Source organism: Podarcis melisellensis (assembly GCF_964234715.1).
Source record: "Podarcis melisellensis genome assembly, chromosome: 11".
Lineage (NCBI taxonomy): Eukaryota > Metazoa > Chordata > Lepidosauria > Squamata > Lacertidae > Podarcis > Podarcis melisellensis.
This window is the reverse complement of record NC_138543.1, coordinates 15,212,504-15,240,399: the sequence shown is the minus strand read 5'-3', so window position 1 is coordinate 15,240,399 and position 27,896 is coordinate 15,212,504. Positions and strand designations below refer to the sequence as shown.

General features: G+C 42.3%; 1 protein-coding gene across 2 annotated transcripts; it reads left to right on the top strand.

Moving 5' to 3' along the window:
• The first annotated feature begins 305 nt into the window (after nucleotides 1–305).
• Nucleotides 306–27,503, top strand: LMNB1 (lamin B1). Of its 2 annotated transcripts, none has more exons than XM_081930620.1 (11): nucleotides 306–511; nucleotides 16,267–16,423; nucleotides 17,829–17,954; nucleotides 18,437–18,607; nucleotides 20,264–20,389; nucleotides 21,960–22,180; nucleotides 22,875–23,100; nucleotides 24,083–24,187; nucleotides 25,124–25,243; nucleotides 25,510–25,626; nucleotides 26,820–27,503. In XM_081930620.1, exons 2-11 carry the CDS (start codon nucleotides 16,301–16,303, stop codon nucleotides 26,859–26,861), a joined length of 1,377 nt encoding a protein of 458 aa, XP_081786746.1. In that variant the 5' UTR covers nucleotides 306–511; nucleotides 16,267–16,300; the 3' UTR covers nucleotides 26,862–27,503. The 2 variants fall into 2 exon arrangements, with proteins under 2 accessions (XP_081786746.1, XP_081786745.1); XM_081930619.1 differs by lacking the exon at nucleotides 306–511 and adding an exon at nucleotides 2,521–2,906.
• Nucleotides 27,504–27,896: the final 393 nt, after the last annotated feature.

The window sequence follows — 27,896 nt, the reverse complement described above, 5'->3', positions numbered from 1 at the left end:
TGCCGAAACCCGGAAGTACCGGAACAGGTTACTTCTGGGTTTCGGCGATTGAGCATGCGCAGAAGTGCTAAATCGCGCTTCGTGCATGTGCAGAAGCGCTGAATCGCAACCTGCATGTGCGCAGATGTGCCACTGCGGGTTGTGAACGTGCATCCCACATGGATCACGTTCGCAACGCGAGCGTCCACAGTATGTCAGGTGTACAGGACTGCTGTTGACAAATGATGTTAGCGGTGGCTTATTGGAAGAGAACCTGCTGATGAGTTTTTGTTTTCATTACAGGGATACGTTTAGATCTGATCAGTATTGTCTTATAAATCTTAGTTTGTCCTGTGTCCATTGCCTCCAAGCGAAATGCCAAGAAACCTCCACCCGTTGCAGAAAGGAGGTCTCTCTTCGTTGAGGCAAGGGAAAAGCTGTAGCTTTGCAGAAATGGAGTACATATTTACGGGGGGTAGAGGACCTGGCAGGCTGTAACGAAACAGCCACTTGCTCCCACTTTCCTGGCAAGGTAGGACAGGCGGGGAGGCACTCCCTTCAAAGAATTTCCTAAATCTGAATACATGTAATCTGAATTTATTTGCGGAGAAAAGGCAGGCCTTTTTAAAGAAGACTCCCCTTTTCCTCCTCAAACCTTGGAGCGCAGATTTAAAGGCCAGTTAGCACTGCGACAGTCAAATATGGTTTTGTTTTCTTTATGTTGTGAACTGCCCTGTGAGGTTCAGCTGAAGGGAAGTGTACAAACGTAAGAACTAACAAGACAGAGAGCAGCAAAAGGCATCCCTGTCAATGGAGACGTGTGGGGCCAAGTTACTTTATCATTATTTTTTATATGTATGATTTTCAGTTATTTCAATAGTTTTACTGTCATTTTAACATTTCGAAACCTGACTTCCTTCCTCCTCTTTGTGCCGTTCCTTAATTTATTTTATCATTTCCTGCCCATTCTAAATTAACTTCTTTTATTCATTGACTTTAACGATTTACTCTTATGAAACTGCTAGTTATTACAATAACCCTGCCAATGCCCTTGTTGCCGGGAATATTTCTTCATTCCACTTCTCGGGTGCCTGCGGAAGAACATAGAACATCCTTGGCAGAAAAGGACAAGACCTTTTGTGTGTGTGTGTGCATATATATATATATATATATATATATGTGTGTGTGTGTGTACACACACACGTACGTACACACAAACACAAATTTCCAGTTTTGCCATTTAAAATACTCATTTAAACATCCTTAAAATCATTGACTTCCCTTCTTCTCTTTCCATAATTCATTTTGCATATCATAAATCCCAGCATATTTTACAAAAACCAAACCATTCAGTATTCCATTATTGTATCCATCAAAACGGGACGAGACCCTTTCGACGGGGCGCCTGAAGCGCTCACCTGTCTCCTCAACGTCAGGGCTGAGCCCGCCTGTTTCACAACCTTGGCCTTCCCATCCCCGCATCTTGGACGCCACCCTGAGCCGCCCATCGCGGCCCCTTCGGTTCCCCTCAGGGTTTTCCCGCCGAAAGCCAACGGTCCGCGCGTTCAAACAGACCGAACGGGAGAGGATGCTTAACAGCGGCCAGGGGAAGTTTCATGCCGCCAGCCCTCACATATAGCCGGGAAGGACAAGTGCGTGTGCGAGGGGAAAGAAAAACAACACAGCGGCTCCTTCCAAGCGCTCCAGGGCCCCATAAACAAGCAGCCCGCCCGCCCGCTCCTTTCCTCCGCCTCCTCCTCCTCCACAAGAGATGGCGGAGAGCGAGGGAGAGAAGAAAGGAACGTCGGCGGCCTAACCGCGCACGCGCACTTGGGGGTTTCAGCCGTGGGTGGGCGTGTGTGTGCGAGAGAGAGAGCGCGCGCGCGCCGCTGCCTCGCCGGCAGTTGAGGGTTTTGAATTTAGCGTCTAGACCTCGGCGAGGAGCCCCGCTCGGCGCCCTATTGGTTGAGCGCGGGTCACGTGCGGTGGGGGCATAGGCGAGCGGAGGAGGAGGAGGAAGGGAAGAGAGGGAGGGCCGGCGCTCGAGCGCGCGACGGCCATATTGGTTCGGAGCAGAGCCCGCCTGTTTTGTGTGTTCTGCCCGGGGAGGAGCGGCCGGAGGCGGGATACGCGAGGCTGGCCGGGCGGGCGGCTCCGCTCCTTGCAGCAGCGCCGAGTCCCAGCTGAGCAGGAGCCGCTTCTCCTCGCTCCCTTTCTTGATTTGCGTGGACCATCCATTTCGCCTCAGCGAAGCACCTGCAGAGCCGCCTTCGTTTCTTTTCGCTCCTCCTCTTTCCCCCTTTTTTTCCCGCTCGCTCCATTCCTCACCCTCGCGGGTTATTATTTTTTTGTTCATTCATTTGCATCCTCGGTTCGTTCCCTTTCGCGCTTCACTTTTCCCTCTCGCTGCCTCGCTGCTCGTTTTGCAATTTGCTTTTAGGATTCCTGTGGTGCTTTTTTTTTAACCTTTGCATTGCCAAGTTCTCCGCTTTCGAGCTCTTTTTTCCTCCTGCCTCCCCCTCTCCCCCCCCTTTCCCCGCGCGTTTTTTGCGCGCCATGGCGGCGGCGGTGGCGGCCATGGCCTCGACGCCGTCGGGGCAGCGCTCGCGGGGCAGCGCGGCGAGCACCCCCCTGAGCCCCACGCGCATCAGCCGCCTGCAAGAGAAGGAAGAGCTGCGCGAGCTCAACGACCGCCTGGCCGTCTACATCGACAAGGTGCGCAGCTTGGAGATCGAGAACAGCGCGCTCCACCTCCAGGTCACCGAGCGAGAGGAGGTGCGCGGCCGGGAGCTCACCGGCCTCAAGTCCCTCTACGAAGCCGAGCTCGCCGATGCCCGGAGAGCCTTGGACGACACGGCCCGGGAAAGGGCCAAACTGCAGATCGAGCTGGGCAAGATCCGCAACGAGCACGACCAGCTCCTGGGCAAGTAAGTGGCCGAGGAGGAGACGGAGGCCCCCTCGATCCCTCTTCCTTTCTTGGCTCCAATAAGAGTTCATAGGAGCTAATTCCTAGGGCTAGCCCCCTCCCCCCCCATCAATAAAATATGTGAGAGGGTCTGCCCCCCCTCCCCAAAGCTGATGGGCATTCAAATGTTGCGCGTGCACAACATCATGTGATTGTGTGAGGCGGGGCTCCCTCCCCCCCAATATTTCATTCCAGTTGGCACTCGGTGTTCGAAACACCCATTGTTCTGGGCACGTTTTGCGTGCTGTTTCTGAGCTCTGGGCACAGCACTGCGCCTTAGATTTTCGATTAAAATTGCAGAATGGAAGGAAAAGAGGAGCTTTTCTTGCCTCCCCACTGCCACCGGAGAAGAGACCCTCTTAAGGATATTAGAGGGGTGGGCTAAACCCCTCTAAAATGAATGAAAAATGAACATAATATTTTAGCTGCCGTTCATTCATTTTCAGCACTGTATTCTTGTTATAGAAAGCAAGTGCCCAGACATTCCGTTGTTGCGCCTGTAACCTCGTTTTAAGGTGCCGTTTAGCTACTAGCTTTCATATCGAACTTTCTAACACTGGCTGGCACCCTTGATGGGGTCATCAGGCCAGGAGCATGTGGCCTCTCTTGGTCCCCAAGAGGCTCCCTTCTCTCATTGCACCACATGACTGAGGCTGACTGCCTGCTGGGTCTGGGTCTCTGCTGCTTGCATGTTGACGTCATAGACCCTCTTCCATTTCCTGCCTTCTAAATAACTGCCTCCGACCCCACCCTGTCCCTTGGAATCTCCACACCATACTTCCTCCCACCCATGCCTTCTGTACCCCCGCTTGGGGTGGCCACCTTAGATTTGCGTGCCCCCAAAGCAGTTAATATAGGTCAGTGTGGAACTCCTCTCCATGAAATTCGTTTCATAAGAGGGTTTGATAACTTCCCCTCACTTTCATGTTTGGGGAGATACCATGTCAGAAGTTAGAATCAGGCTATCTACGGAGAAATGTTGGTGTGAGAGAACTCTTTATTCATGTGTTTCCCTCAGCAACACTTTTCATCCTGTTTTATAGAGGTGCTCATGATGTTCGGTTCCTCCTTTCTGGTTCCTTCTGTTAATTTATTTGTATTTCTGTCCATGCATGTTCTCTATGCTCTATTTGTAAAGGTGAGCAGTAAAGTAAGAGCATTTTTTGTAAACTTCACTTTAAAACAAGGCAAAACCTGAGCTAACAACAGATTCAAAATCCACCTTTTTACTCCGTTGAAAGATGAGAATCAGGCATGGTTTGAGAGCGTGTTATTGTCTCCTCCCCTTTCCTCCCATTCATTTCTCGAGTAGTGAGGATATTAGTCTGACTCCTCTAGCTGCTGCCATGTGCTATAGCTAGTGTGGTAATATTTGAATGAATGAAAAAGAGGCCTGGGAGGCAGTTTCTTAAGAGCAGTTTCCGGCCTAACTGACAGTATGAGGTGTATGACACTGGGGTGGGCCATGTTTTCATCATCATTTCATATGTTCAGATTTGATCTAGATACATGGGTCATTAACATGTGATACTTATCTACAAAGTTGTCAACTTGCACAATTTGGCTAACTTTTAAAATAGCTTATCTAAAGTGGTAGTCCCCTTTAGAGCTTAAAATAGAAGGGGAAGTTTTTCTGTGTTTGCTTTTGTTGATTTTAGAAAAAAACCCACAAGATATATTGCAACAACATAGGTACTTACTTTAAATGCAGTTCTTGAAAGAGAAGCGTTTAATACGAATTTTTCCCTATTTTGGTAAGAGCATTCCTGTTCAAGCATTAACAATGCATGTGAGAATTGAAATCACTCCTACTTATGTTCATGTTACGTTTTTGAGCTTTGCAGAGCTGCCTCAGCGCCTAGGACTTGCTGATCGAAAGGTCGGCGGTTCGAATCCCTGCGGCGGGGTGCGCTCCCGCTGCTCGGTCCCAGCGCCTGCCAACCTAGCAGTTCGAAAGCACCTCCGGGTGCAAGTAGATAAATAGGGACCGCTTACCAGCGGGAAGGTAAACGGCGTTTCCGTGTGCGGCTCTGGCTCGCCAGAGCAGCGATGTCACGCTGGCCACGTGACCCGGAAGTGTCTCTGGACAGCGCTGGCCCCTGGCCTCTTAAGTGAGATGGGCGCACAACCCCAGAGTCTGTCAAGACTGGCCCGTACGGGCAGGGGTACCTTTACCTTTACCTTTTTACTGCCTAAAGAAATGTGTGTAACTTTGGAAGAAGGCAGATTGCTCCTTTTCTCCAGTGCTCAGTGAATAATTTGGTTCATAACTCCGTGGAACCTTTTTATTTTGTATGCTTTCTGGTATTGGGTTTGTTCCTTTTGCTGGCTGGCTTCACTTCTTTGGAATGAGCAGGTGCTTGCTTGCACTGCTCATTCCAAAGCTTGATTCATACACCTCCAGAGCTCTGCAGAGGAATGCTTTCAGGGGTGCCATCAAAGCTTTCCTTTAACAGTTGTGTGCTGTCAGTTTGCTGTTGCTTTGCCTTTTTATTTTTTGTTAATGGCATTCAAAATTTGTTTCTTAGGAAGCTTTCACTTGTGCTATTTCTTGTTTTTTTAACCATTTTCAAATCTGGTGTGTGGCCATACACTTGGGGTGAGAAGACTTTTCTCCCTGTAGACCTCTGTCCCCCAGTCTTATTCTGAAACAGAATGGGCATAGTGGAGGGGTAGCAGAAAGGCACTAGAAGTCTTGTTGCCTGCCATTTTTCCTGTTCTCTTCTCTGATCCCCCTCCCCAGCTCTGCGTTTGTTTGTTGGCAGTGTACAGCTGCAATCGTGTAAGTGAAATTGGGTAAGATGTATTTAATTATATGTTCTAAAAGCTTTTAAAAATTCATTTAGGACAATTTTGTATTTAGGACAATTTTGGATACCTTGAAAAAATGGTTCAGGTGTTGCAATTTTTGTTGCAAAACTATGCAAAGTAATCATCTTTTGCTCACTTCATCATCAAAGTTGGCCAACTTCTGTATTCTTATGGCAGTACTCCTGGAATTACAACTCTGAGGGGGCAGGAAACTACAGTTCCAGAATTCTTTGAGGAAAAGAATGTGCTGCAAATGTGCCTCTCCAGTGGCCTAGGAGAAGTAGAATGTTTTTGCCTGGTGCCTAATTAAGGTAATTAAGGCACCAGGCAATGTTAGAAACTGGGATAGAAAAGCTAGGAGCCAAATGGCTTCTGGGATCTGGCTTGTGGGCACCAAAACAGAATGTCTAAGGGGGGGGGTTGGCAACAATTTTTATTTATTATTTTGATAAGCATGAACTAATAGCAATTCACATAAGTGACACATTGTTAATACCACATTTTTAGCAGAAATTGTTAATACATGTTTAATTTGGTGTTTACAATAAAAAAAATTGGTACCATGCTTCAGTTTTCAAAACACACTACTCTTTATTGTGAAACTCCTTAACATATTGTCTATCCTTAACGTACACTTCAAGGCTCCATACATTTCAGTAATCCTTGAGTGTCAGCCAGGGGGAGGGGAATGGCATCCAGACTTTTTGAGGTGTTCGCAAATGGAGAATCTTTAGGTGCAAAATGCTCCTGGCACCCTTCTAATTTCAAACTCTGGTGCCAGGGGAGCCTCCCTGTGGAGATCATCCCGCAAACAGGGAGCCAATGTAGAAAAGGCCCTTTATCATGTTGCCACTCTCCAGGTGTCTTGTGGAGGGAGCAAAGAAGCGCCTCAGATGATGATTGGAACTCCTTGCGGTCTCTTTCTGTTTTTAATGCTCTGAATAATTTGGTGTCATCTGAAAACCTGGTCAATTCACTGCTCACCCCAACTGCATAATTTTATTTATATATATATATATGCAGGTTTTGGTGTCCTCGGGTGTCTTCCCGTGTAAAAGTTGGGGTGTCTAGGCGACGTTTCGACGAGGTCTCACTCGTCATCTTCAGGCTGGTGCTTTCGGCTTCTTGTTACTGGAACAGAGCAGGATCTCAGTGTTTGAGTTCCTATAAATACTGTTGAGGGGGTGTGGTGTATAGCCTCCAATGTTCTGGGCAGAGAGGAAGTTCCCAGGCTAGTGTGCCTTTTCTTCTTTTGTTCCTTAATTACTTGAGGGATATCTTGAGTGATTTCTTGAGTGATATCCTGAGTACCACTTAGGTGGGTCATTAGGTGTGGATTAGTTGCTAAAGTCTTTGTGTCTTGACCTCTTGAACTTTGTGAAGAGTTTTTCTGAGAAGATGGCTGTACTGCACTTAGTTGTGCTCTGGCTTGGCTTCGTGTATAGGGGCGAGCTGTGGTTTTGTGGCCTGTGTCAGCCAGATCTGTGTAGGGATTGCAGGGGGGTGCAGCATCCGGAGGTGCCACCATGGTTTGGCTACTGGATGGTGTCTGTAATTTATCTGTGGAGAGGGTCTGGGTTTGGGTCTGGTGTGGTTGATTGGTGATGGCGTTCTGTGTGCCTCTGGATCTGGTGTCAGTTTTTGTGGGGAGGGCTAATTTCCAGATGTCTGGCAAGCGGGATGTGGAACATCACCACAAGAGAATAATCATGGAAGCCATCGAGATAGAGAAACACCCTCACAACATGAACAAGCGTGACGACACATCCCGCTTGCCAGAGAACTCTGCCCAGAACATTGGAGGCTATACACCACACCCCCTCAACAGTATTTATAGGAACTCAAACACTGAGATCCTGCTCTGTTCCAGTAACAAGAAGCCGAAAGCACCAGCCTGAAGATGACGAGTGAGACCTCGTCGAAACGTCGCCTAGACACCCCAACTTTTACACGGGAAGACACCCGAGGACACCAAAACCTGCATATATATATATATATATATATATATATATATATATATATATATATATATATATATATATATTACAGTGCACGCTCGGGCTGCAAACGTGATCTGTGCGGGATGCACATTTGCAACCCGTGTCTGCGCACATGTGGGTTGCGATTCAGTGCTTCTGCGCATGCGCAACCACCAAAACCCGGAAGTAACCCGTTCTGGTACTTCTGGGTTTCAGCGGTCCATAACCCAAAAAAACGCAACCTGAAGGGGCTGTAACCCGAGGTATGACTGTATTGGTTCCAATACAGATCCTTGAGGGACCCACTTCTTACATTCTGTCCATTTAAGCCTACACTCTGCTTCTTGTTCTTTAACCAGTTACTGATCCATAAGAGGGTCTGTCCTCCTATCCCATGTGTTAAGATCACTTTGGTAAGGGACCCGATAGTAAAAGCTTTTTGAAAGTACCATGTATGCAATGTCTATTGGATCATCCCTGTCCACATATTTAAATTGGATAAAATTGCTGCAGTGGTTGCATCTTACCTGCTGACTGCCTTTGATCCATGATCTAAAAGCTGCTTCAAGAAGAAAGTTATGTTTATTTTGCTGTTATGCTTATGGCGTCCTTCTTTGCGTCTGCTTGCATGCTTTTCTTGATTCAACTTGCACGTTTGAACTGCTAACTGGTTTTTTAATGCTATAAATTAGAGTTCAAAGCTTTGTTGCCACCATATTCAAAGCTCTGTTTTACTAATTGTGCCTTCTCAGCAACATTTGCTGTGGTATAATTTGTGGTGGGCAAGTTTTAAAGCTTGGGAAAAGCTACTTCTAAACATTAGTAATAGTCTCAGATAACAGCCTTCTGGTTTTGTGAGGTGTATTAGTATATATAAATATTTGAGAAGAAGAATAATGTGTCCAGCTGCTGCAGCTTAGGGACTTTGTCTTGCAGTGAGGAAAAGAAGGTGATGCTATCATTCCTGTAGAGCCAGGTATGTATCTTTTTGTGTTAGGAGATACGTTGCACATCCATCAATCCATATGTGGTGGTAATGGAGTCATGAAGGATAAATTTGTAGAACCATCTATCTGTACACACAAACACACACTCGTTAATTTTTTGCTGGGCACTTTCAAATTGACTAGAGTGGTTGAGATAAAATTATGTTTTCATATGTTGGCAGTAGAATAGGAGAATCCACAATATTAGGTTGGAGTTACGGTGTTCTGCTTTTGTGAAGACCATTGCTTGTGGCTTGGTGGTGGTTCTTAAATCTTGAGGCCATCTTTACTGGGTTTCTGTTACCTTGCTCTTTTTATATTTAGGTTTCCATGTAGCAGTAACTTCTAGGGTTTTGTATGGCTGGGCTAAATTGTAAGGGTGAAATTAAGTGTGGGAATTATGCATGTGAAATGGCTTTTAATCCAGCAGAAGTGTCTGCTAATTAAAGAGATTTTTTTATTACTTCTCAGTCCACTGCATTCTCTCCAGTAATGTTCTAGATGGTTTTGGGGGACCCTCCTGTGGTAAGTGGCATGTAGAGGAGGGATGAAGAGGGAATCAGCAAAAATGCCTCCTCTTTTCTTAAGTTAGCAGATGCCTCTGCTGGATTTTGCCCTAAAAATCATTACTTGAAAAAGCAGTGCATGGGTCCAGAAATGATTGCAGGAGGATGAACTCATTCATTCCTTCTGTCTTTAGATACAGTGGAAGAGTGCACCTTTGGGTGTATAGTCAAACCATTGGAGAGTTACAGCGTCTGCTAGGGCTATAGAGATCAATACAGGAGAGACATGTTTTATTGCAGCTGGGGCAGATGAAGGCATCTGGTTTCACTGCTACAGATGCGTCATGACATCTCTTTTCTCTGTGCTCCTCCAGCGGCCATTTCTCCTCTGGTCAGTGCTGTGGATACATGACCTGACTGTGTGTCTCCAGGCACTTCATCATTTGTCAGTCAATTCCAAAAAGAGTAGCTTTGTTAAATCTGTAGCAGAATGAAGTTGAGAAATATTGTGCTTAACTGTTGCCCCTTTTCTTGTTGCTTCTGTTCAAGTTGTACGCTTTCTAAATTACATTTATTCTTTTTTTAAAACCGGGAAAATAAACTAGTGCTGTGCATGTGTTCGCTTGCCATAATTAGCTCTGAAGCATCTTATAGTAGAAATATGATGTGGTTTTCTGCCTAGTGACTGAATCATGTAACTCTTGATATGGATTCTATTTCTCTGGGAACTCCAGCTTACCACTGAAAAGCTGGATTTGCAAATTGCTAGAGTAATTATGGTGAATGGGATACTTTGAGATCAAAGTAAATGTACATCTTTTGAAGGGACAGGAATTTCTGTGCAGACTACCCCCTTAAACCTTTAATAAACAGGCTTTTCCATATTAATGAAAAAAAGGTTGGAAACCGGGGGTGGGAGGGATATCTTAAAGTGCCAGTAATTTGATTCTCATCTATTTGTTTTAAATCCTCAGGCCCTGCTTCTCATCTTAAGGCCTGATTTGCACATGATTGGCAAAAGCAAAGCAGTTTATCTAGTTCCAAGCCCATGTGGGGTATTTAGATGTCATGTTCTAATTAATCGGATGGTGGTTGAGTTATTGTATTCCTACCTCAAAAACGAGTTGAAACTTTATTTATTTTTTTTGCAAAGGTTTTGAGTTAGGAGCAAATTTTATGTGATTTAGAAGTAGGGCTTGGATTAAAGTACATCTGTGGTAACTCCTGTTTGAGCTGTGAAATGTGCACTTACACGTAAGTATAATACTTAAGTTTAATATAATCACTGGTTCCTTTGTTACTTCTTATATTAGCTTATATTAATAGCCAGATAAAATGCAGAAATCTGTGATTCCTAATTGTGGGTGGTGTGTTTTGACACATCTCTTAAGGTTGTATTCAACTTTAAGTAGCAGGTTGGCTTTCTGGAAGCTAAGAAGGGAAAAACCAATATTATAGAGAGCTGCTTTCTCCAGTAATGTTAAGAATAATCCTGTATAAGCACTCAGTTCTGGGTGAACTACTTAACTTCTGCTGTTAAAATGAGTAACAACCCAGTGAGAAAGACCCTTGTAAGAGATATTACTGTATACAGGTGAGCACCCTGGAGAACCATAGTGGCTCGTGAGAAAACCCACCTGAGATCCCAAAGAGGACCTCTTTGGGCTCTGGGAAGGATCTCCTCGCAAGCTGGAGGGGCAGTGGGGCTTTATTGAGCTGCTCAGCCTCACTTCCTAGCATTAGACGTGTCCCCAGAACCCAAAGATCATCTCAGCGTGAGCTGGAGGGGCAGCAGGGCTTGCTCAGCTGATGCACTGGGATGCGGCTGCTGCTGCGCTACCCAGCACACAGTGTTAGAAACTGGGATAGAAAAGCTAAGAGCCAAATGGTTCCTGGGACCTGGATTGTGGATGCCAAAACAGAATGTCTATGGGCCATTTTGGGGGAGGGGGGTCGGCCACACTTTCTATTTATTATTTTGATAAGCATGAACTAATACGCAATTCACATAAGTGACACATTGTTAATATCACATTTTTAGCAGAAATTGTTAATACTTGTTTAATTTGGTGTTTATACTAAAAATATTGGTATCATGCTTCAGTTTTCAAAACACACTACAGTGGTGCCTCGCAAGACGAAATTAATCCGTTCCGTGAGGCTCTTCGTATAGCGGTTTTTTTGTCTTGCGAAGCAAGCCCATTGACAGCTTAGCGGATTAGCGCTACAGCTGTCAAGCGGCTTCCAGCGATCAGCTGTTAAGCGGCTTATCAGCGGAACAGCTGATAAGCGGCTTAGCGGCTTTAAAAAAGGAAGAAAAAAGCGAAAAAAACCTGCGGGGGGATACAAGATTTTTTTCGTCTTGCGAAGCAACCCCATAGGGGAATTTGTTTTACGAAGCGCCTCCAAAACGGAAAACCCTTTCGTCTAGCGGGTTTTTCGTCTTGCGAGGCGTTCGTCTTGCGGGGCACCACTGTACTCTTTATTGTTAAACTCCTTAACATATTGTCTATCCTTATTGTATACTTCAAGGCTTCAAAGCACATATAGTTCGGTAATCCTTTAGTGTAAGCCAGGTGCAAAAAATGGCACCCAGACTTTTTTGAGGTGCTTGCAAATGGAGAACCTTTAGGCGTGAAATGTGCCTGGCACCCTTCTAATTTCGAACCCAGCCTGCACGTCAGTTGTTAGGCAGTGAGGCTGAACAGTTCAACAAAGCCCCGCTGCCCCTCCAGTTCACGATGAGATCCTCTGGGGTTAGTTTCCTTGCAAGCCAGGAGTGTGCTCCCTATTTCCAGATACCCGGCACCACGCATATGTGCAGTCACATACAAATAGATCACATGTAAATGGGAGTTGCCTGCATACATATAGCAGTAAATAGGATGGATTTGTGTCCTTGGTAAGTGCATTGCCTATTACCCTTGTGCATTCTACTGTAGGAAACAGAAACCTAGCGGCTTGTTAATTGTACCTCAACTTTGCTTCATTCCTTGTGCTGCTACTGCATGATTTTGAATATGGTCAAAATAAGTTTGACAGGGTTGGAAAAGTGAAATGGATATGTGAAGTTCTGTGGTATAATACTTAATGCTTGTAAAATCTGTATTGGGTGGCATTACCTGAAACCAAATACATCAGTTTCAAATTGCTTGCAAGATTGTGAAATCTTGCCTAAGAGTAAATTGTAAAGCATGGTACTTTTGCCATCTAAATATTATTGTGGAAAACTAGACTTCATATCAGTAACAGGGGCTTCTGTAATCTTCAGACTTTGTGTCTAAATTTTCCTCATATTATTTAAATGTTATGAAAAGTAAGTTTTAAAACAGTTAAATAAACTAGAACACAATTTAAGAAGAATATACTGCATGTAGTGCCAATTTCACATTAATCAATACCGTAGTGTTTGAACGTTCTGTGGTGAATAAGTGTATAGACTATATTTTGGAACTACTAAGTTGAGGATTGCCACAAGAGAAACTCTTAAGCACACAGCTGCAGACGTGAAAGGTTGTACAGTATCTATTAGCTGTCAATCATTTAGCTTACATAGTAAGATTGCCAGCAGCTAAGAGGAACAGAATCTTGTACAATTTTTTTTTCTGTTACTATCATCCAGTTCCAGGAACAGAAGATTTCTTTTAAGGAAATAACGTTTTTTTCATTCTTACTTTCCTGCTTCCATTTTTAAAAAAGGCATATTTATGAAATTGCATTGAAAATCTACGTCCCTATGGGCCTGTTATTAAGACAATGACTTGATTGATTCAGCAAATGTTAAGTATAGTTCAGCTGGAGCACAGGGCAACTGTTCAGAGGGTAAACATAGTTGAAACAGCTGTCCCAAGTCCATATTGCTGTGTTAAATTATGGACCTCAATAGGAGAGTTAGTATAATCTGATTTAAATGAATGTTTCTCCCTCAGTTGCAATTCAGACTATTATCCAAATCATCCCTTTTGCACATGGCCGTTGTACTGTTGGCACAATGATTATTTTCAGTGTTTGAATCCTTGTGAAATCAGACTATAGGTAGATGAAGCTCTTGTCTGTCATTTACTCTGATTCAGCATACAACTACTATGATTGTAAGCTTTTCGGTGATTTGCCAAATGTGCCATATGGTTACGGCAAAGTAAGGCAGCTGGGTCACTTCAAGTATTTACTGAAAACTGTCCAATTTGTCATGTGCTGGCCCCACGTGTTTGGTGTAACACAGTACTCTTAAATCAAGAGTTTTTGAACTTTCATGAATTTAATATATCTCAGATACTCCTTGGCATACCTTCCCCCACCCCCAAATAGGGCATGCATGTAGAGTGGCATTCTTTTCAAGATAAGATAGGTATACACTATCTGAGCTTTCTAGAAACAGAATTTACCTGCTGGGTGACTGGGTCTCTGCCATGAGTGTCTATTTTGTATTGTTTTGATTTAAATAAATCTGCTGTTTTTGTGTGTTTAACTGTGTTTTTGCTGGTTTTATTGTACATCATCTTGAGCTGATGGTGTAAAAAGCCATTGATAACTAAGGACAATAATAATGCAGAGAGAAAAAGTTAGTCAATATTATTCTTTTAAGGTCATTGGTGCTGAATATTACAGCCTGTAGTAATTAGACACTATACGTTTTTTAAGGCTGTGCTTGAAATCCTAAAACTAAGATACTTTTCACTGGGGTTTTTTATTGCCTTTTCACTTTTTAAAAGCATATATGGGCTAGGGGCAGGGAACAAACTTAGGTTCCCAGGAAAGAGAGAACAAATGACCATCTACATTACAGTAATTTACTGTTTTTTTTTTTAATTGGGTGCCAAATTTAAAAAGCAGTGAAGTATACCACTAGCAGCAAAGGAAGACTCAAGAGTGCCCTTCGAATGCACTCCTGATGCTTGGTGATTAATTTGCCACACAGGATTAGCTGTGCTGCGCCTGATGCCAGGTGATAAACAGGTGGGCATCGTTCAAGCCAAATCATGTCATGGGCCAAATGGGGAGGCCTGGCAGACCTAACCCTAATTAGGCTCCAGACTGGAGGTTTCCTAGTACCGAACAGTGGCTCAGTGGCATGTGTGAACCTAGCACCCCTACTGGTTTGTTTGGCCAGCAGCTTCCTGCTTCCTTTACATTCAGTCTAGCCCATTGAATTGCAAGCCCTAGCTGTGGTGAAACTGTAGTGGCCCTGAAACCCATGTTTTGCGAATAGTGTTGTGGTAAAGGGTTTGAGACTACTTGCATTTTTACCTAGGAGACTCAGAAACTGCCCTTTACTAACCCAGACCATCTTGCTCAGTATTCTGGAAACCCAGAAGGGTAATAGTAAGTAAAAGAAAAGAAACTCAGTTTTGCCCAAGAGGTAAACCAGGCTCCTGGTAAAAATGAATAAATGTGTGCCTTCTTAGTATGTTCCACCTCTTGTTATCTCTTCCGGGTCAGACAAATCTGTTCCCTGAGCTATTGTATTTGCTGAGAATGGAATTTCTGTTTCTTCTCTGTAGCCCGGACTCATCTTGGTGACAGTATGGAGAACAATGGATATTCCAGTTATGGGGTATGGCACCCCACAATAAGGAACTGCATTATAACATCACACAGCTTTGATAGCTTTAGCTGTGAAGTAGTTTATAAATAAACAAATACATAAAAGCCACAGTTGTACAACACTTAAGCAAATAAGCAAATGCTTGGAAAAGTACTTGTTACATATAGAAACTCTCTAGTATGTTCTCATTAAGATGAGGATTTCATAAGCTGGCTTCCTATGAAATTTATGAAGGTCCACCCCAGTGTTTGCTTTGGGAAGAATTGTGGATTTTTTGGTCTCTGCTGCAGGCCTGCCCACCAACTTGCGTACTGTTGGGGTAGCTTCCATTCTGGGGCCTGAAGGACCTCAAATCAAATCACTCTTCATCTAAGTTTTCTACCTAAGAGCTCTATAGATGTTGTGATTGTGTAGGACCAAAGAATGTGCAGCAAGGAGAGAGAAAATTATAGGTCATATCCAACCAAGTTTTACTCAGCGTAGACCCATTAAATTTATTCCAGTGGCTGTGAGTGGAGTTTTAGTAACTTGAGTAGCTGCTTGCCTTTTCCCCATGACTAGGAAAAGCAGAGTAGATTGTACACATTTGTTCTGCTTATGTATTTTATTCAGGTCACAGAACTGTTTTCCTTGGTACATAATTTGGATTGTACAAAATTCAAAGTTTTTTGTAGATATGCTTTGGGCTTTTACTTTTTACAGTGCTAGTATCCCAGCCGCACAATAACAATTTTATGATGGTGCTAAAAGCAGTTGAGTGTGCTGAATAACTTGAACTTCAGGTTCTACAGTCATTCAGCAAGTTAATATTGCACTTTGGTTTTTCTCTATAAAATAGAGGCTATACTTAATCTTAGCATCTCTGCAATCTTATTCTTCACTGTTTTGGCATAAAGTGCTTGCGTTGCAAAAATAGCTAACTGCTGTTGATTGGTTTATATACAGCCAGCAAAATCTTAATCGCTTATGAAAATCTAGCTATGTACTATGATAAAATAATAATTTAGTGTTACAGTGGTACCTCGGGTTAAGAACTCAATTTGTTCTGGAGGTCTGATCTTAACCTGAAACTGTTCTTAACCTGAAGCACCACTTTAGCTAATGGGACCTCCCGCTGCTGCCGCACCGTCGCTGTGCAATTTCTGTTCCCATCCTGAAGCAAAGTTCTTAACCAAAGGTACTATTTCTGGGTTAGCGAAGTCCGTAGCCTGAAGCGTCTGTAACCCGAGGTACCACTGTACTAGTTCTTCACTAGAAATGATTACACAGAATAAGGCTTTTCTCTTCACATGGCTTATATATTAAGAACTGTAAGGATGGAGTAAATTACATCTCACCAGAGTTTCAGTCTTTTAGAAGATTTTCCATTCCCCACAACCCAGTGGAATCCAACTATAGTCATACAGCTCTTTTTAAGTTTCATCTTGCATTGGAGAAAATATTTGAGGCAACTTATTGAACTACGTTTTTCTGTTTTTTTTATTCTTGTTTTTAGCTATGCAAAAAAAGAATCTGATCTAAATGGAGCAATGCTTAAGCTTCGAGAGTTTGAAGCTGCTCTGAATGCTAAAGAAGCTGCACTTGCCACAGCACTTGGTGATAAGAAAAGCCTGGAGGTGGACCTTGAAGATTTAAAAGATCAGATTGCTCAGGTAAATATATAAGTTACTACACAATGTGCTTCAGGCCAGCTTGGAATAAGCAGCAACAGCATCTTACAAATGTGGCTACAGCTCGTTGAGTAGTTAATAATGCTCACTATTTTAATTAAAACAAAACTGGTGAGTGTGTTGAGAAATTACAGGGTGGGATCTGCACACCAGAGCAGATTTTGGTGCGAACAGGAGGCTACAATGGGGGGTGGGAAAGGAAGGTGAAGTCTGTTGTGCAACTTGAAGTCTATTGCATTTGTGCACTGCGACACCATAGGAAGCAACTTAGTTTCTCATAATTGGATGTAATGATAATGGTTACTGTAATGTACAGTAGCCTAGATCTCATGCACTCGCACCTCAGCTGTTTTGGTGCAGCCAGGAGGCAATCAAAACCTTTAACTTTTGATTTAAATCAACTACAGTTTAGCATTGTGGTCAGACTGTAAATTAGTTAATCCTAACTATGGTTATTTGAAGCAGATCCGTTTCCCTAAACTATGGGTTCAAATTTTCTTGTTTTGGCCAATCATTGCTAAGACCAGTTTTTGACATTAGCCAGGTGCCAGGCGCATTTTGCAGCTAGCTTTTGACCACTTGCACCAGGATGGCACCTGGCATATCCACCATCTGGGGATCATTGAATGGACTGTTTTCACACACTAAGACCCCATATTGTAGAATTCTATTAGTTATATGTTATCTGCACAATCAATGAATTTCTGGAACCAAATTACGTTTTCTGTGCACCCTGAGCAGGAACAGTCACCATTAAGAAAAAGAGGTTGGAATAGGCCAGTATATATGCGGACTGTTGCTGAATCAACAGTCTTCTTTAAGTTCTCAATGCTTTTGACCTTGCCCAGAGTTGTCATCTGAACTAGCCATATGTTTAACTGATAATCACAGTCAGTCCATTTGAACAATAAGGCTATAGAGCTGTCTTGCCCCAAAATGGCAACTAGACATTCCATTTTGGTGAGTGTAACCTTGATTTAAGGGGAGCTATTTGGTGCCTAGTTTATATATGCATTTTTCACACTGGCTAAGACTAACTGTGGCTTGTCTGGGTTCACATATAATACTTATCTAATGTTAGTTTGGAACTGAAGCAAAAACCTCCCAGCTCTTTATGCCAGGCAAAGGGGTGCAGTGTGTGAGCCCCAAGACCTGCTGTTGCTTCTTCCCATGATGATAAACCAAACAACAGTACGTGAGACATTGTGGATCAGTAAATGAGCAGTACTTAATGAAGAGTGAACTTAACTTCAGTGCCTCAAATGTGTTTTATTCTATAGTTGGCCAGCTTTGTGAAAACTTTGCCAGATGGCACTTAATTTTTACTTGTGAGAATTATTTTATGCTGGAATTGTGTTTTTGCTAATTTGTAATTATTTCTTTCAAGCTTGAAGCCGCTTTAGCTGCTGCTAAGAAGCAGCTCGTGGATGAAACTTTACTGAAAGTGGATCTTGAAAATCGCTGTCAAAGTTTGATTGAAGACCTGGAGTTCCGGAAAAATATTTATGAAGAGGTAATATAGTTCAGGGTCTAAGGTAATGTTATGCAGTGACAAGCCAGTGTGCACCCTGGCTTCAAATCAGGTCTCTGTGTCTGCCTCCAAGTAGTGATAGATGGATCAGTCTATTTCTGATCTGTGTCAATTTTGCACATGTGTGTCTTCCAAATAAAGACTGGAAGCTATCCCAAGAGGATACCCATTCTAATCCCCAAGCTCATAACAGTAATATATTGGAGCACATTTAGTAAGAAGATTTTGAGGGGGGGGGCATCCTCATAAAAGTGGCATACCCAAAAATATATATTTGGAGTATTTCTCTTAAAAGCTGAGCCCCAAGAAACCTATTTAAGCAAGACTTTCCTTCTTATCAGTACACAAAGCAATTGCAATCTAGCTGGAAAGCCAATGGGGTCATACTTTATTTAATATGCCATCCTTGCTTTTCTTTGCTTAGTGAAATTGTGTTATTGAAAAGTAATGTTATTCCTCCTTAGGAAATCAATGAGACAAGAAGAAAGCATGAGACCCGTCTTGTTGAGGTGGACTCCGGGCGTCGGATAGATTATGAGCACAAACTTGCTCAGGCGCTTCAAGAAATGAGAGAGCAGCATGATGTGCAAGTGAAAATGTATAAGGAGGAGCTTGAAGAGACGTACCATGCCAAAGTATTAATATTTACTCTTGCATATAATAAAATCCTGATAGTTGTGTTACAAAAACTTTGCCTGGATAATTGAAATAGAAACTGTTTCTGGATGTGAGCTTAAATTTCATTTCTTCTAGAGATTGATAGGTAGTAATGGGTTAAGCACCAACATTCAAAATAGAAATTTCCTTTAACGTGAATGCTCCTTTTAAAAACAAAATTTATTTTGAACTAGTGTAGCTGTAGCGAATAAAACTCAACACGATTTTTTTAAATATGGGCAAAGAAGCAAAGTGGAATATATATTCAAATCAAGAGGGGTGCATGTTAACATTTCAGAAAAGCTTTGCTAACGTTAAAGATGAGTTACTGTAGACAATTGGAATGTTTGAAGAGCAGGGCGTTTTCTTATAGTTAACCTGGGGCTGCAGGCTTCCCTATGTTGTACTTGACTGATCTAGTACAGAATGAGCTGTTCAGAAAACACTTGCTTAAGAAAAGGCAGTGCAGGCCCACACCATTTAAGTGCTATCCAATCAGTGCCGCCAAAGTTACCACTAGGCCTCCATATCTGGCCAACATTCCAGGCTATCCCATTTCCCTGTCTTGTGCATCCTACTTAGTTGCAGTTGAGCAGGAAGGGCCTTTGCTATGCACCTAAAGACTCCTGCTCGCATTTGTAGATTTACTTCTATGGAGATCTTGAAGGTCTTAACATGGTGAATACAGTGGTACCTCTGGTTGCGAACGGGATCCGTTCCGGAGGCCCGTTTGCAACATAAGCAGAACGCAACCTGTGTCTGTGCGGGTCATGATTCGCCGCTTCTGTGCGTGCACGTGACGGCATTTTGAGCGTCTGCACGTGCACAAGCAGTGAAACCCGGAAGTAACCCTTTCTGGTACTTTTGGGTCGCCGCGGAATGCAACCTGAAAATGCTCAACCTGAAGCAAATGTAACATGAGGTATGACTAGTTGCTTTTCCAAGACGGAGTCATTTGGCAGTCAAATGAATTTCCTGCTTACTGTGTTTCTTTCCTTCATATGTAGCCTTAAAACCTAGCTAGCCCCAGAAGGCATTCTTAAGATACTGTCTGTTAATCTATGTGCTGTCTTGTGAAGCTGTACTTCATTGCATTGGAAAACTTGCAACTGCAGTATAGCTGATGTGGATTGTTTTCTTTTAAAAGCATTAAGCAACAACACCATTACCTTCAACTAAATTGAGTTCACTTGTAGCTATATGACTCTGAACAGTTTTGGATCACTGTTGAAAGTTATTGAGGAGCAATTCTATAAGTTCAGAAGGTCACTTTGATGGTTTTTCTATTAAATCCTTGCATTCCTTTGAACATTATTTGCTATCTTAGTTCCTTTGCTTATTAAATGCTTCCATATTTAGTTGATAAAAGAGTTGAGGAAATGGCACGTGGCCTAAGGGGAAAATAAGGATAAAAGAATCTGAATATTTTTTGTGGTTGGAGGGGTTGTCCCGGAGAAATATTACATATGTTCTTAGCTGTCAGATTTTCAGAAAAGCCTGCATGACAGGTTTCCTGTATTACACGCAATGTGCGCCTTACTTAATGTTGTTGCAGATATTTTAAAGTACAAGCACTTGCTTCTCTATTTGTTGGCAGACCAAATGTGGAGTGTGTTCTGCTTGTTTTCCTGCAGCTTGAGAACGCCAGACTCTCTTCTGAAATGTCTAGCTCTGCAGCCAACACTGTCAGAGAAGAACTCATGGAAAGTCGCATGCGCATTGACAGCCTCTCTTCCCAACTGGCTAATTTGCAGAAAGAGGTAAGGGATTCCACAATCCTGTCTTTATCACCTTAGTAGCAGGTAAGTACTTCTCAGATATTCTATACATTCCATTACAAGTAGTTCAGTGGTTTTCCGGGCTACTGTTGTGTGTGTTGTACTTTAATCTTTTTATTCTTTTTTAAAAAATAATAATAATAGTCCTGCGTTTGAAATATACTGGGCCAATTTGTTGTCCATTTTTGGGTCAATTCCACCCTTTGTTCCCCTCTTGATTTATGAAACTCTTACTATCATTAAGTTTGACTCCATTGTATTGATTACTGAAAAATTGATTACTGAAAAGAGGAATTCATTGGTCACACAGCTGTAGTTGTGTGTTTGTGCTATAATTCTGCTGGAGCATAGAATTCAGTTTCCTGAGATTCTCAGCTTTCATTTCTAATTTTTAAATAATAAACTGTATTTTTGGCCTTTATGTTTATGAGGATATGCTGGAATGTTTGTAGGGAATACCCAAATTTTGGGTGACTTTGTTGGCCAACTAAAAACTTGTCACTAGGACATGCCCAAAAGAGTGGGGACTTCTCCCTGACCTTATGCTGCATCTTTGAAACATAGCACTTCAGGAGCAAACAGAAACTCCTATATTGTTCCTCTCCAACTTGCCACTGGGGAGGGGTGGAATTGTTTGTTTTGCCTGTCAGTTGGTGCTGCAGCCCCTCTCAAGGGTTGGAGTCAGTGAGGGGAGGTCAAGGATGGTCTGGGATCTCGTCTTGTTATCCAGTAAATACAGAGCTAAAACAAATGACAGACTTTCATCCCCCCCCCCCCCGCCCCATAGCTTTGGTCCCAGGAAGAAGCCTTTGGCTCAATCTCACTCAACAAAGCCTGGTTGACTTCTCTTGCAATGTCAGGATAGGAGGGTGAAATTTATAAACAGTAGAGATATGTAGTGATGCCTCAGAAGATTGGAGGGGCCCAAACATTATTTGCAGTGTCTGGAGTAGGGCTTCAATGTCCTCCATAGCCCCTTCTTATAACTAGTAAAATCAAAATGGTCCTTCATAGCCCCCCTCTTATAACTGGTAAAACCCAGACATTTATGCAAGCTTGCTTAATTTACAGAACTATATGGGTTGCAAAATAGAGATTATTTTGGTTCACTTTCCATTTTCTGTTCAGTGTGCATAACATCTTAATGCCATTCCTTTTCTTAAGCCATGCCCTTGCCCTTTTCGTAATAAGCTAGCAAATGAGAAAATATAAGAAGTGCTATAGCTTGCCTGTGTTCCAGTAATGAGCCAGTTCTGCAATTGTTCAGTGACTTGCTAGATTTATTCTTGCCCAACATAGGAAGTGTCTGTACGTGTGTGTGTTCTTTTTGTGCTTTTTTTTCAAAACAGATTCACAACCATAGACATCAGCTTTGCCACTTTAAAATATGAAGCAATAGACACAATACCTTGCACAACAGGCAATTTGTATTAAAAACAGGAATGTAACACTTGCATTGCTCTTCATATTCATTCTACGTCTTTGAATATTGGCTATTGGAAATTAAAATTCCTAAAGTTGGTGTCTGTGCATTTTTTATTTTATTTTTTAGTCTAGAGAATGGCTAGAAAGGATGCAAGAACTGGAGGATATCCTGGCTAAAGAAAGAGATAACTTTCGCAGGGCACTGTCTGATAAAGAGAGAGAGATGGCAGAGATAAGAGACCAAATGCAACAGCAGTTGAGTGATTATGAACAACTCCTTGATGTAAAATTGGCACTTGACATGGAGATCAGTGCATACAGAAAGCTCTTGGAAGGTGAAGAAGAAAGGTAAGAAATAGTTGTAATTTACAGACGAATGGAAGTTATCCTAAAGATTATGTACTCCAAGTACCTGCCCAATTACTCCAGGTACTTGCAGTCCATGTTTAAGAAGGGGAAGGGATATTGGCTACATGTGAAGAGCAAAATGTTTTGACAACTAGAGATGAATGAGGGAAACAGCTTCTCAGCCAATTGTAAAACTTTTTCCCAGTTGCTGAATATGAACACTAGTATCTCTCCAGGTATAATGTCTTATGAAATAGAAGGCATTTAAATTATGGTTTATAGGTATACCCAGCCAAACTACTCCTCTTATGCTTGGTGTTTTGCAAGGTAAATATTTTCTCTTGAAGTTTTAATGGTTGATTTAAATGTTGCTCTTCACCCTGGGCACTCCCAACTGAAATAGTATAATAATAATTTTTAAAGAAAACTTAATCCCTCATTCCCAGGCCAACCCTATCCTTGAAAACCCTTAGTCCCAGCCCTGGTTCTTCCCACGCACTCTAAATGGTGGGGAAATAATCCAAAATGCACATACTTGCTTGAAATCCAACCTTGCAGGTCATTAATATACTCAAAGTAATTATCAGAGTTTATAAAAACATGTTACTAATCCATGCTGCCTGAGAAGGAGAGAGATGAAAGCACACTTGAAAAGTGTGTGTTGATGGGTTTCCTTTTTTCTCTTCTTCCACAGATTGAAACTTACTCCCAGCCCATCTTCTCGTGTGACAGTCTCTCGGGCATCATCCAGCCGCAGTGTGCGCACAACCAGGGGAAAGAGGAAGAGGGTTGATGTTGAGGAATCTGAGGCCAGTAGTAGCGTTAGCATCTCTCATTCAGCTTCCGCTACTGGAAATATCTGCATTGAGGAAATAGATGTAGACGGGAAGTTTATCCGCTTGAAAAACACTTCTGAGCAGGTATGGAAACCTGAATAATCAGATGAGGTGGTTAAAATGTAGGTAACATTTCCCTGGATGACTGGAGAAAGCAGCAGCAACAACAAACAAAGGTTCTCCTGTGACTGATGACTTGTCCTGCAAAAGTTGAGAGTGGTTCAAGAGTGTAAAACTCTTAAATGGTCTTACAAGATGTGTCCCCAATAAGGGTTGCATAGTGATCGAGTTGATAGAAAGAGTTAGAGGGCATATCTATTTCACCATCCTCCCTGTGTTTTGAATGGCTTAATGTTCAAGTGTATATAATGACTTATATGGTAAGCCAGCTACTTGGAAGTTCCAGGGATAGTGCCTAAGGCCAAAATCATATCTAGTTAAAACAAACTGGGTGCCATGGCAGGTGGGATTGCCAAAGCCCTCCCCCTCCAAATGCCCCCCTTCTTTCCGCCCCATTTTTAATTAATATTTTTGTCAAGCTGAATGCGCGCATGTTAAACGCATATAACTTGCAAGTGCACTGTAGTGATATCCTACATTGATATTCAGAAGTACCCCCCATTGAATTCAGCAGGACTTCCTCCCAGGTAACCATATATAGCTTTCCAAACCATATATAGTTGAAGTGGGGTACCTCTGGCCTGTGGTCTTAATCATGCCCACCAGAGAATTTTGTCCCAAGCCATGCACACCTGTCCTACATTTGACATATATGATGGGCTGGCGGGGGGAGCAGGTAAAAACCTTACTAACTGAAAGGGATGCCTGCAGGCACTGGCAGTTGGCAAAGCCCTTTTCAATGTGCTGTGCAAGATCACAGGGATTTCTGAAGACCCCTGCAGGCAAAAAAGGTGATGTTGACAGGTGGGCAGCCTGTCTGTGTCAAACTTCGCTCATAAGGAGTCGGGTGGGGATGAAAAAAACCTGGTTTATAAGACTGCAGTTTTAATGTTCAGAAATGAGTACATAATGGCTTCACATGAAAACATCACCTGCTTTTGTTTAGGACCAACCAATGGGAGGTTGGGAGATGATAAGGAAAATAGGAGACTCTTCCGTCACTTACAAATATACCTCAAGATATGTGCTGAAGGCAGGCCAGACTGTTACAGTAAGTGAAACCTACTTTTTGAGATATCAAAATGTAACTTGGGATTAGTGTGTTGGAAACGTGCTTGGGGTCTAACGTGGGTTCTTTGGTAATTGCTGCTACTGCTCCAATCTAGGTGTATGTATTTCATTTTCTATTAAGGACTCTCAGTGGCTTCCTAAAAAGTTGCAAACATTGTTTACACACAGTGATCCTAGTAAATTCATCTCTTGAAAACGCTTTGGTGGAATAATAGGAAAATGGTGGTGGAATATTTATATGGTTGGAACAGAATGAGCTTTTAACCTTTTCCCTGTGCCAGTCTCGGTATTTTTCTCTCAGACTTGGGCTGTTTCTTCTACTGCCAGGCTTTCTGGTGCTGAGCCTGGTTAGAGGCAAAATGTAAAAGGTGGAGATGGGTGGGTTTGTCACTTATCCCCAACATCAGTTTTCCTGTGTCAGTATTCTGAGGGAAACAGTAACTCCTGCTTAGCGAGTGATGCTACTTTGCACTTAGACACATCTAAACATGAGAGGCAAAATAGAGCATGCATGTGCGAAAAGTGTGTCACCAACTGGAAACGTTTGGAAAGCTCAGGTGTGAGCCACCTAACCTGCACCCATGGCAATTACAGAACTCTCCAGAAAGCTGTTGGTCCTGGGTCTGTTTTGGAAGGGCATGACTCCACCCTGCAGATATTTGCATTATCTACAGATATTGCAAATAGGGTGCAACTTGTATGGTGCTCTATAAATCGCTTTTTATAAAGTTCAGCTAAGAAAATTTAACTCATTACAAATGCAGTTATTATGGATCAATCCCTTTAAGCTGAATGTTTTTGTCTAGGTCTTCCACCATTTATTTGCTTCCAGAACTATTGCTATAGATAGAGCTTGCATCATTCTTTTCTGGAAGACGTACTTTAATCCTGATTGACGTATCTTTCCCTTTACCAGATATGGGCTGCTAATGCCGGAGTAACAGCCAGTCCTCCTTCTGACCTCATCTGGAAGAACCAAAACTCTTGGGGCACTGGCAAAGATGTGAAAGTTGTGCTGAAAAACTCTCAGGGAGAGGTAATGTTGGAAAACTGGCTAACCTATGCTCATCACAAACTAATTTGTATAATGAGAATAGTCCCCAAAGTGGAACAGAACTGTACTTTTTGCTTGGATATACAGTGTATATACAGTGTACATGCCACTAGTACAGTCTGTGCCAGATCCTAGATTGACCACAGTCATACTAACATCCAGCAAATGGTCACTAAAAAATGCCAGATAGCTTAACATTACCTTAATGTTGCAAGCATTGAATAACTGAACAGCTGCATCTGTTACAGGAAGTTGCTCAGAGAAGCACCGTCTTCAAGACAACTTTACTTGAAGTTGAAGAAGTTGAGGAAGTAGATGAAGAACCAGCTGAAGCTGTAGAAGAAGAGGATCTATTCCACCAGCAGGTATCTTATAACTTACTCGCACTGGTATGCTTTCGAACTGCTAGGTTGGCAGGAGCTGGGACAGAGCAACAGGAGCTCACCGCTGTCATGCGGATTTGAACCGCCGACCTTCCGATTGGCAATCCCAAGAGGCTCAGTGGTTTAGACCACAGCGCCAATTGCTCCCTGCAACTTAAATAGTGATATGGAAAATTAACCTATTTCCGTAGTGACCTTGGCAGGAGAACAATCCAGTTAATTGTTTCTTAAAAAATCAAAATATCGGTATTTGGAAGAATTCTGCAACTCTATCATATTGCCACAGTGAAGTAAAGTTATGTCCATAGTAACCTTCTGTGTATATAAAGGTCTTAAGATGTAGCAATTTTAGTGGCTACTATAGAGGTAAGCATTATGTGAGTCCCAAGCAGAGCCCAAAGGTGGGGAACCTAGCCCTCCAGATGTTATTGGGCTAAGTTTCATCAGCCCCAGCCAGGATGACTTAATGGTCAGGGATGATGGGAGTTGTAGTCCAAACAGGAGGACCATGGGTTCCCCATCCCTAACATAGGCTCTCATTGGTAATTTGAGAGTCTCATGGCTGCAGAGACACTGATTTGCTAGAGAACATGTGGGCCAACTCTGGCTAAAAGGGCTGAAACTAAATTGTATTGCTCATCACAGCTTTAAACATGCATGGCTTGTATTGCACTACATCAAAATCATGGCCTCGAGCTGTGGCAGGCAATATTCTGTTTAACTCATTGTGCAGCCTACACTTTTATACCAAGCATTACATTTTGAAACTTGGCTTTTCAATATTGTGGAAAGCAGTGGTTTTGGTTCCTCTCTCAGCAAGATCTCCTTGCTCATCAGCCATGAATTTAGAATGTACTGGTAGTTATCCTTTTCACATGAACTCCTGCTCAAACCCTTCAAAGGTTTCCATCCCTGAACATTGCTCATGCTGGCAGGGACTGATGGGAGTGAACAATATCTGAAGAAAGTACATGTTCTCCACCCCTGGCTCAAAGTGTTTCCTGCTTGATAAAACATGTGCCCATGAATTTGTCCACAAACAGTTCCCATGACAAAAAGCTCAGTGAAGAAGGCAGACTGTTAAAAACAGTTCATCAAACTACAATTATTGAAAGATACTTAAAATGTCCCTACTTTAACCTTAATTAAAGCTGTCTTTCCTCTCTTTAAAACAGGGAGACCCACGAACAGCCAACAAAAGCTGTGCAATCATGTAAACTCGTCATCTGTTTATCCTCAGTTATGTTAATCCCTTCCTGCAGAGGAGAACCTGCTTGGAAGCACAATATTTTTGTATTTCCTTTTGTGAATTTTAAAGCTGTGTCTGGCCTTAATTTCATTTGTCACAGAGATGGAGCTTTTTGTAAGTGAAACCCATATATATAGCTTTTTGAAATGTGAAATATTGACACTGAATAATGTACTGTTTTTCAAAAACAGCCCTCATTTTTATGCTGGTCCTTTTCTAATATCTTCATTTAAGAATAATAAACTACTGTGTGGGGGGGGTTTGTTAGTTAGATTAGCCATCTACTCTTTGTCCTTTTACATTATTAGATTTTGTTTTTGAAGGGGAAGTAAAGGGGCACTCAACAAAACCTTTTGTACTGAAAACTTTTGTATTTTAGCTATCAGGTTATACAAGTTTTACTTGGAACATTTGTAAAGAACATTATCCAACAATTGCATCATAAATAGAAGGATGAAGGATTCAATAAAATTTGTTTGCTAGTTTTGCTTCACTTAGAAACTTTACCACAAATCAGGCTTATGATAATGTGTTAGGTGTGTTTTTTAAATTCTAGTGTAACCTGCATACCTTTTCATGTCAAATTAACAAATAAAAGTTACCTTAAGAAGGTACTTGTATTTTTTTTGGCGGGGGGGGGGGGTACTCTTTTCCTTTAGAAATGAAATGTTGAACCATCAGATTTGTTGGTGAAAGAAACTGTCTTTAATGACTGGTGTACCTTTTGTGCTTAGACCAATTCTTTTTAGCGATGTACTTGTCTTTATTTTTATTAAACATTTATTCAAAAGTTACAATACAGCTTTGTCCACTGCCATAATATCACAGAATGATCACTCCTGTCCTCAATCCCAATTGTACTTGCCTTCAACATTTTACAATATGCTTGTCACTTACACCTTTAAAACATCAATCGGCTTTCAGTAACCACAACAAAATACTGCTTAGATTTTTCTTGGGGTGTTTATGTGTTTGGAGTTTCACCACCTGATCTTGTACCCAG

Bases quoted from the DNA above. Each gene is read 5' to 3' on its own strand.
- LMNB1 (XM_081930619.1), top strand. From the start codon at position 2,536: ATGGCGGCGGCGGTGGCGGCCATGGCCTCGACGCCGTCGGGGCAGCGC. The intron at 24,188-25,123 runs GTAAGTGAAACC...TCCCTTTACCAG, and splicing joins AGGCAGGCCAGACTGTTACA to ATATGGGCTGCTAATGCCGG. The intron at 25,244-25,509 runs GTAATGTTGGAA...CATCTGTTACAG, and splicing joins TGAAAAACTCTCAGGGAGAG to GAAGTTGCTCAGAGAAGCAC.